Source organism: Colletotrichum scovillei, assembly GCF_011075155.1.
Source record: "Colletotrichum scovillei strain TJNH1 chromosome Unknown Contig00003, whole genome shotgun sequence".
Taxonomy (NCBI): domain Eukaryota; kingdom Fungi; phylum Ascomycota; class Sordariomycetes; order Glomerellales; family Glomerellaceae; genus Colletotrichum; species Colletotrichum scovillei.
In genome coordinates, this window is record NW_023336261.1 from 2788414 (window position 1) to 2798029 (window position 9616).

The following is a 9616-nucleotide window of genomic DNA, read 5'->3' on the forward strand; positions in this document are numbered from 1 at the left end:
GAGTGCACATGGCAGCCAAACAAGCACCCCCGCTGCCGTTGCTGATATCAGAATCCATCAACCAGTCTCTGGTACAAAGACAAGCGAGCTCTTCTGTTCACAAGTTGGTATGCCGAGTCCAAGCTCTTCCCAAAAGATGACTATCAGTAAAGATGAGTTGCCTCACGGATTGTCAAGTAATGGATCGAGAACTAGGCAGCTAGGCTTCCTTTAAGCGAATCCCATGCTGAACCGTCAGCGTCGAGGAGGAGATACCGGGGTGATAGTCCATGGATGAAGCTGTCCAACATGATGACCATCAATACAACCAAAGACAGGCAGACTGGTAATCATGTCAGATATCACCAGACGAAATGTGACGGACAGGTAGGCACAAGCTTCCTCGAACAACAGTACCCCATCCCATTTACCTTACTATCACGAAACACAATGTCTGGTTGCGGCATTTCAAAAAACTAGCCATCAGGTAACACACGATAATAGATGGGACATTTTTACTTTCTTTAAAAACCAATGCAAACGAGACCATTTTTGACTTTTTTGAACGATACCGTCCATGAGTACCTAGATAGAAAAAAGCCTTTCATTTATCGTGCAACGACCAGAAATCAGCCGGCCCAGTCCTCGGAAACCTTGACGCAACCAATCCTTTCTGCAAATTTTCTCCGAAAACTGGTCCTTCCCTTCCGTTCTCCATCATTGACTAGAGCCGGATATATGTGTCGGAGCACATTTGTCTCAACCTATATGTGGGCGAATATAGGCGACCTATGGTGGGCATTTATTTGCCGCCGAGGCTGGGGAACGCAGACTCGTCCTTAGTGTTGATCTGCGCGCCCTGGGGACGGCCGCCGCGGGGGGCACCACCACGGGGGGCACCGCGGGCACCATCGCCGCGTCCGCGACCGCCACGGTCACCACGGTCACCACCGCGGGCACCGCCACGGGGACCACCACGGCCACCACGGGGGCCGCCGGCACCGCCGCGGGAAGAGCGCTCGGGCTCGACGTAACGCTGGTCGATATCCAGGAGCTGCTTGGTCTTGCGCTCACGCTCGCGCTTGGTCTTGCCACCGGTGCCGATCATGAAGTTCTCATCCTCATCGCGGGAGACCTCCTTGGCGGAAGCCCACTCCTTCTTGAGCTTGGTGCCCTCGTTGGCCTCGCGGACCTTGTTGTTGCCCTCGATGGCGAGCTTCTTCTCGGCAAGCTGGGCGAGGTACTCGGTGTAGGAGACCTGCTTCTCCTCGGGCTCCTCGGGCTCGAGGGGAGCGGCGGCCTCGGCCTCAGCGTCCTTAGCCTCAGCCTGGGCAATGGCTTCGCCGGCAACCTCGTCCTTGCGCTCAGCCTCACCCTCGGTGGCGCCCCAAGACTGGGCAGCCTGCTTCTCGGAGCCGCTGCGACGTGTAAGTACGTGGAGTGTTATGCGTGAATCGGTTCAAATTACCTGGCGAGACCCTTAGACTGGCGGTCATCACGCTCACGGGGGAAACGTCCACCACGGCCTAATTGTATTTGTTAGCACGCGAATGGTTCCAGCCTCTTCCCACGCATGCGACGTCGAAGCATGGGGACGGTGGAACATGACGAACCTCCACGGGCACGGGCGCCGTAGCCGCCACGAGGGCCGCCTCTAGCAGGCTCGTCGGTGGTCTTGCCACGGTTGCGGTCGCTGCCAGCACCGCGGTCACGGAAGGCTATGGGCGAGAGAAGTCGTGTCAGCGGGTCAAGGTGCAAAGCGGGGTCTGCATTCCCGAGGTCTGCAAATTGATGATGGAGCAGACTCACCAGCCTCGTTGCCAGAGGCGTTGTTGCGACGGGCACCACCGGCAGCGGGGGCACGGGAAGGGGCCTCGGGCTCGACGCCGCGCTTGGTTGAGCGCAGAGAGTTCTTCTCAACCGTCTTCACGGGCGCCTGAGGAGTGTCATCCTCGGCATCGTTGCCTGTTGTGGGAAGTTAGGGCATTGGCTCAGAGGTACGACTTGTCGGTTCGTTCATTCGGGAGACTCATACCGAGGAGCTCGAACAGGTTCTATACAGGTACGTTTGTTAGTTTCCATTGTCTTTGGAGCCCAAGGGCATGAATGGCAGGAGCGAAGCCAGAAAAAAAGTCGAGCAAAACAACATCGAGAAGGAGGCCGCCAACAAGGGGGATGACGAGGCCGACGAGGTCAACGCACAAACACACAACAACTCGGTCGACAAACAACTCGCACCAAAATAAAACGCAAAACGACATCGAGAATAGAGACAGAGGTTCAGCTTACCTTGCTTGCGACCGACATCTTGTCGCCTGGATTGTGGTGTACAATAGCGACCTAGTCTAGGATGATGATTGGGGTAAGAGACAAGGTTAGAACACCATGACCTGGCGGTGGTGGTGATGCTCAATGGGGGGGGTATGGGACCAATTGGTGCCGGTGCTCTGGTGATGTTACGGATGGGACCTGAGGTGAAGAAACTGCGCACGATGGGGCCACTGGGGTTCCGGGAGGGACAAATCACAGCACCACACACAGCGCAAGAGAGGGAAACGACGGGAAAGCACAGAGCAAATTAGGTCAGGCAGAAAGGGCACGCTGTGCTCCCTTCACCCAATGGCAGCCCGGAAATGGCTTCAGCACGGGCACTGCACACGCTGGGAGCAGAGCGCTGTGCCCTGTAGAGGGGGGAAAGGCCACTCCAGGGCACTGTCTTTTCCACCCAGCAAAGGGCAGTTTTGGTGTGAGATCATCGCTCTGCGTTCCCGGCTCGCTTAGCAATTCTTCCGACCTCCATTTTTGTGTGCCGTGCCTACCAATTTCAGTGTGAGCAACCTGCCGTGTTTAGGGTTCTAGACGCGCCGGCCTCTTTTCCCCCCTCACCTTAGGTACCTCACCATGTACCCTCTTACCTCACTTTTTGCCCATCACGCCGCCTAAACCTTGGTTCACCTTGTTAGCTCCCGGTCTCGACGGCTTCGGCCAATCTGAGGTCCCGGTCTCCGGTGCCGAATGGTCTCCAGCATCATTCGACCCGGCCAAACTTCGCTCTAGCATGACACAGATTCCAGGTCTATGCTCTTTGCGCGAAAACCGAGGAAGTGAGGACCATTGTGAGAAAGAACAATCATGAAGGAGGGGCGGGATCCTCGGCACATCCTCTGCGTAAGGCAACCAATCGTCCCTTATCTTGTGCCAGCCGGCGCCCCCGGCTCCGAAACGGAAACCAAACCGAGCACCGAACTCTCTCATCCGTATTCGCTGCCGCTGTCGTTGTTGCTTGTAGCTGCTGCCGCTGCTGCCAACAGTTCAACCGACATCGCCTGTTCCCCCTCCATAAAAATCCCAAGAGAGCATGACATTGTGCGGGGCAGGTTCGAAATGGTCAATGAGGGAGCTTGGTGCCCCTCTCTGCCCTGACCTCCCAGCTCTTGAAACCCAGCTCTCGGTGTCGAAGCACACACACGCACGCCGTATTCACCCCGCCGTGAGATGCGAGCCAAGCCTCCTCGGTGGCTACCCGAGGACGGCCAATACCATCTGAGCGCGAAGCTCCACAAAGCTGGGGAAGACGGCGAACTCAATCCCAATTAGGACTTTCGTCGACTCGAGCAACGCTTGCAGACAGACACACACCATTTCGCAAGCTTGCAGCCGCCTATACCCGGGTCTTCGGTGTGCACCACATGTTCCTATGATATTGTGAGATGTAGATATGTCCCAAGCTTGCAGTGATGCTAAGTGCTGTTACTCACTTGTAAGACGTAACCTGACATGTCACTCCGCCGTCGTTGTTCAGGACATGTCAAAACTTACGGCACAACATGACAGACAGGATTCGTTGATATTGCGGAGTCGATCATAAATCACTGATCCCAACCGTGAGCTTGATGTCTACCTCGATGCTTGGGAACCTCTTCTCTGAGATCAGAGACGATAGCAACTGTGTATCTCCAAATCCTCCCTTGGAAAGATCGACAAAGTGGTCGAAGTCCATCCTGTCAAGAACTTGACTTGGTATTGAATCGCGTCTCACTCGATATTCTTGAGGAACATCATGCCTTGCCCTTTCGCTTTGCCTCCAAGCTGTGAGAGAGAGAAAAGAAGAAACCCTCGGCACAAGAGGCATAGTATGTTGTTTGAGATATCACTGAAGCATTTCAGACAGATCATCTATGACAACAGCAAACCCAGCGGCGGAATCCCAGTACCGAGACATGGTCAGAGAGAGAAACCTCGCGTGTCTTCGCCCTCATCCGCAGTTATGGTTGCGAGTCGCCCAGCCAGCCATGGTCCTGCCCAGCAAGCTTCCCTGCCTGCCACCTAATCAACGTCCCGCCCCTCACATGACATCCAACTCAAACTTCCCAGCAACCCCAATACTACCTTACTTACCCCCATCACATCCAAACTCAAAGACAAAAATACAACCCTTGAACCAAAGACATCGAACGACATCCCCCCATCCCTTACAGATCTATAAACCAGACACAAAAGAAAATTGCCCAATATCATAGAAACATCAAAAAGAACGAGGTCAGACGGTGATCAGCTCTCGTGCAGTGCCAACACTGTGGATCGAACACAGGATCCCCGCATTACAAGTGCGATGCCTTACCACTTGGCCATGCTGGCGAGTTATGCGATGCATCGGCGAAGCCGCACGAGCCATCATCAATCCCTTTTCCCGAGTCGGCGGCGGCGGCGGCGGGGCGACCGTGTCTGACCTAGCCTCACTGCCTGCCTTCATACTGAGAAACAATTTTTTCTTCTCAGTCTTATTCCACTCCCAAGTTCCCGTGTTTTCAATCTGCGATGAGCTGGCTATTGCTTTCTCGACTCCAAGACTCCAAATATGATACTCAAGACCGCCTGGACCAAGTACTGTACCTCGGAAGTTCATTAGCATCCAATTTACCCCGGTATTAGTATCACGCCACACGCTCACTAGCTTCTATCTTAAGCGCAAGATCTAGTTCGTAGTCAACCCACCTTACCACGTGCTTACCTCGGTCAGAATAACGGGGAGGCCTAGAAGACCGCAAGGTGATCTTCCTCAACGCCCAAAAATTCCACGGAAGTGACAGAAGCCGGCACTCGTGGTAGTGAGAAGAAGCGTGGCCCGGACGATGATACAGCCTCTGGGAGACGGACTCCCATGAGGGTGCAGCGTAGCAAAGTGTCATAGGTCATTGTCTCCGTCACTATCGTTTCCATCAGATTTCCAAAAGCATCACGACCAGATATGAGTATGAACATGAGCCGAAGCCCGATTATATTGAGAAGACTAGCCATTAAATACCGATAAGGTTTCAACCATCTAAAGAGTGTAAAGCTGCCGCCAATGCCTTTTTTAATTAAAAATCAAACTCCCCATCTATCACATCTACTCGTGAGCATCATCCCCAAGAGAGCGAGCCAAGCAAACTCTCTAGTAGCCAGTGCCGAAAGAACCGCACTTGCTGGCCGCATAGGAGTTGCGGTTCTCAGAAAGGCAGTCGGTGTACTGGACGGTGCACTTGTTGATGGCGACGCTGAAGTTGTCCGAGAAGAACCAGCGCTTGGCGAAGTCGGGAGCGCGAGCGTAGACGGCAGCATCGTCGCGGCGGCCGCGGCGGTTGTTCCAGGTCTTGCAGCCCTGGGCGTAGGTGTTCTGGCAAGCGTTGTACTGCTCCTTGCAGGCATCCTGGCAGACGCTGGCGACGCTGCCGCGGCCAAAGGACTTGCAGAGCTTGGTGTCGGCCTGGAGGTAGAGCTTGAACTGGTTGCCGGCCTGGAAGTCGACGGCAATATCGTTGCAGGTAACGATGGGGATCTCGATGCCACCGACGGGGTTGCCAGGGCCGTATCCGAACCACCAGCTGGAAGGCTGCTTGCAGACACCGGTAGGAGGAGGAGGGACGACGGTGACCGGAGTAGAGGTTGTGGTGGGCTTGGAGGGGCAAGGGAAGGTAGACACGGAAGTGGTACCCGGCTTGTAACCCTTGGGAGCCTTCTTGGCGAAGCAGTCCTTCTTGGAGCAAGATCCCTTGCCCTTGCAAGAGCTGGAGCAGTAGCTGCTGACATCGCTGCACCAGGCCTTGAAGTCCATGCAGCTGGCAGAGCCGGGCCATCCAGCGTTCTTCAGGCAGGCACTGACCTGGAGCTTGCAGCTGTTGTGGGCCTTGGTGCAGCTGTCGTTGTCGTCAAAGTCGGGGAGGTTCTTGTTGCACCAGCTGCCGCAGCCATACTCGCAAGTGGCGGGAGTGACAATGGTGGTAGTGCAGACAGCGGGAGCAGTGGTAGTTGCAATCGTAGTGGGAGGCTTAGACGTGGTGACGGGAGGCTGAGAAGTGGTAACAGGAGCAGTGGTGGTGGAGGGGGGAGCCTGGGTAGAGACGGTGGTCGAGGTGGTGGAGGTAGTGGGAGGAATGCTGATGGATGGGATAGTGGCCGAAGTGCTGATGGAGATGGTGGATGAAGACGAGACCGAGTTGACGGGAGGGACGTATCCGCAGGGCTCAAGAGACTTGAGCTTGCTGGCGACGTAGATCTCCATGACGGCAGAGCCACCGCAGTTCTTGGTGCTGTCGCCGTTGCAAGGCTTGTTGCACTTGTCCATGGTAGTGGCGGTGGTGTAGTTGCCCATCACGACACCGCAGTAGCACTCACCGCCGTACTCAACACCGGCAAAGGCGTATCCCTCGCTGGCACAAGCGGCGAGACAGGTGGAGGGAGTCATAGTGGCAGAGTCAACAGAGTCCTGGCGCTCAGCAATGGTGCGGCCATGGTTGGTGTCGTCGGTGTAGCAGCCAATGGAGGTGTAGTCGTCGACGGTGGCACCGCCAGAGGGGAACGTGGGATCTTGCCAGACAGAGAAAGCCGAGGGACCACCGCAGGTCTCGGAGCTGTTGCCAGTGCACTTGTAGTTGCAAACAGACTCGTCGAGGGTAGGGCTGTTGATGGTAGCGCTGCAGTAGCAGACGCCGTAGTAGGTGAGACCGGCGTAACGGTATCCATTACCTGTCATCGTGTTAGGCTTTCGTGTCAAATATCAAGCATGGTCAGGACGGCTTACCCTTGCAGGCATCAACACATGTCTCGATGGTCATGTTCTGCTGGTTGAGACCGGAGCGGAAATCGAGGGCATTCTCGCCCTTGGTACCCTTCTCCTGGAAACATCCCTGGTAGGTGAAGGGTTGGAACTCCTCGAGGCAAGGCGGCAGCTCGGTGGTGGTCGCGGTGACCTGGTTAAAGAGGGTGGCAGCTGCGAGAGCAGCCAGGGCCCGGATGATGGGAGCCATTATGAACGATGGTGTGTATTAGTTATTAGAAAGAATGTAATATCTCTTTGCAAGAAACGAGTGTGCAAGAGCGAGCGAATGTCTTCCCGGATTGGGTTGTGAGTGATGAGCTGGAAGAAAGACGGGGATGAGAGGCATCGAGGCCCATCATATATAGTGAAATTTGATCATATCGGGCAGCTCAAGATTGATTGATAGACATCCCGGCCGGCAGAGTCACAATCAGGGGAACAACCTCAACGGGTGATGCGAGTAGCGGCCGATAGAGTGGTGTCAGGTTGGACGGGGGCAGAGCGCCACGACTAGAGCGTTAGTGTGATATCTAGAGTAAAGCATGGAAGATACCCAGCGTGAGCGGTGCCTTGGCAGACATTGTTTGGAACTGTTGGTTTGCATACACGTCTTTCACGGAAGCCACGGTGACGGGGACGGTCACATCGAGCCCGTGATGCCAGGTCGTGAAAAGCTAGAATAGACTCGGCAAGGTGACAGAAGTGGGCGGCGCCTCGAGGGGAAGAGGGATACAAGTTTAGACAGCAACGTTAAGGGGCGGCGGTCGGTGTATCCTCACCTGCGCCAGTAGTCAGGTCTACGGACCCAAGTCAGCGAATGCCATGCTTCTTTGGGTCAAGAGGCAAGGGCCGAGATGCTCTGATGTTGGATTACCCGCCCAGTTGGGGCCGGACAGGTGCAAAAGGGCAAAGTCGAGGAGTCCGAGCAAAGGTAGCCCACGCCAGAAGTGGAATAGAGCTGAAAAGTGAAGGAAGAGACCAGGCTCTTTTTGGATCGGCGGAAGTCGTCGGATGACGGTGGGAGGATTCATGGATACCTTACCATACCTAAGGTAGGTCCTTGGGTGCAGTTTCCAAGGCTAAAACACACAAAGACTAAAAAGAGAGTCGCGAGGAAGGAAACAAAACAAAAACCGGGCAGCCAAGGCAGGAACCAGGGTGCCTCCCAATCGGGAAGGATGACGGCCCCATACCCGGGGCAGGAGCTCAGTCTTATTGGTTACAGCAAGTGTTAAGCTCAATTTGATCCCAGTTCATCCCGTCCGACCGGCGAACAGGGGGGCTTCCAAAGTCCGTACCTGCATTAGGCCGCTTTCTCCTTGACTGCTAATCTCATCTCGCCCTCTTGCCCTCTTTGCCTTTCCTCCCGCCCACGGAGACTTCTGAGTCTCTTGAGCATCTGACCTTCCATGAGGTACCTTACCTTACGTATTCCATCTGCCGCTCACCAAAAGTGCCCTAAACAAGCTTGAGCTGGCCAGTTTTTCTAGTCTCTATCATGCTGTCAGATTCAATCTCCTTGGAATCACTTTCCAAGCACACTTTAGCCACCGACGTCGAACGTGGCTTTTGGATTATGCTTCATCTTTCATGCAATATGGATCAGGGGTAATCGGCTTTTGCTTTGGCTAAGAATATCTTTTTGTCATTGAATGCCTTCCAAGAACGACCAACCCAACGCCCAGAAGCCTCCATCATCGACCGCTCTTCTTGTCCTCACCACAAAGATACCCGACAGAGGCACTGACTCGGGCCGGGACCTCTCCTCTTCTCTTCTCTTCTCGTCCCAGCGTCATTCTCATTTCCAGATGATGACCGTGGTGGACTGGACCCTCTTAGGTTCTTAGCAGCGTAAATTCCAAGCCCAACATCGTACCAGCAGTCTTTTGCTTGTGCGTCTAGGCCGGTCGACCTGTCAGGATCCGCACAGTCGCTCGCCGCTCGCTGCGCCCCTCTCAACTATGCATAATGCAGTCGGGTTGCAATATTGAAGTCCACCCCCGGTTGACTAAAGACACTGACTAGGGCCTTGATAGGATCCTCCGTCAGTTTTCTTTTTGTTCTGCTTCTGCAGTCGACAACAATTCAGCCGCTGGCAGTGGGCACCGTCTCAGAGCACAGGGCAATTGCTGCAGGGCCTCGCAACATGCACCCGCTCGGACAAAATATTGAACATCGATGCAACGTACCCGGCTTTTACACGAAAACACCGTGAACCTCGGACGAAAATCCCGAAATCTGCTCTAGCATCTGCCTGCGCAAACTTCATGTTTCGTGATTCGTATCCCTTCTCCCTTCCAAGGTCTCGGGTCTGCGGCGTCGGTGCGTATAAACGACTGCATCTCGGACGCTTCAGCTGTCGATCGTATGCGGGGTGGTCTTGATCCAATATAGTGGTGCTTGAGATGGAGGACCGCAGATCAAGGGCACTCCCGCCAACAGGGGTCGGCTGCCTCCTCCACCTTGCTCGAGTCGTTCATCGCCAGCAAAACTGTCAGGCCTGCCGACATAAACCGCGCGATGTACGACAAGACACAGACCTCTCAACTGCAGGTGAGC

General features: G+C 54.9%; 2 protein-coding genes across 2 annotated transcripts; both read right to left on the bottom strand.

Annotated features, from left to right (window-relative positions):
• Positions 1-439: 439 nt before the first annotated feature.
• On the bottom strand, positions 440-2662 carry HER10_EVM0011828 (uncharacterized protein). The gene is made up of 6 exons (XM_035481246.1): positions 2269-2662; positions 2015-2033; positions 1789-1944; positions 1593-1697; positions 1448-1505; positions 440-1397 (listed from the first exon to the last, which is right to left on the bottom strand). Exons 1-6 carry the CDS (start codon positions 2284-2286, stop codon positions 782-784), a joined length of 972 nt encoding a protein of 323 aa, XP_035336616.1. The 5' UTR covers positions 2287-2662; the 3' UTR covers positions 440-781.
• Positions 2663-5078: 2416 nt separating this feature from the next.
• On the bottom strand, positions 5079-8143 carry HER10_EVM0001833 (WSC domain-containing protein). The gene is made up of 2 exons (XM_035471568.1): positions 7040-8143; positions 5079-6984 (listed from the first exon to the last, which is right to left on the bottom strand). Exons 1-2 carry the CDS (start codon positions 7263-7265, stop codon positions 5414-5416), a joined length of 1797 nt encoding a protein of 598 aa, XP_035335692.1. The 5' UTR covers positions 7266-8143; the 3' UTR covers positions 5079-5413.
• Positions 8144-9616: the final 1473 nt, after the last annotated feature.

Bases quoted from the DNA above. Each gene is read 5' to 3' on its own strand.
- HER10_EVM0011828 (XM_035481246.1), bottom strand. The intron at 1,698-1,788 runs GTGAGTCTGCTC...TCTCGCCCATAG, and splicing joins CGCCTCTGGCAACGAGGCTG to CCTTCCGTGACCGCGGTGCT. The intron at 1,506-1,592 runs GTTCGTCATGTT...AAATACAATTAG, and splicing joins CGGCGCCCGTGCCCGTGGAG to GCCGTGGTGGACGTTTCCCC.
- HER10_EVM0001833 (XM_035471568.1), bottom strand. From the start codon at position 7,265: ATGGCTCCCATCATCCGGGCCCTGGCTGCTCTCGCAGCTGCCACCCTC. The intron at 6,985-7,039 runs GTAAGCCGTCCT...ACACGATGACAG, and splicing joins ATGTGTTGATGCCTGCAAGG to GTAATGGATACCGTTACGCC.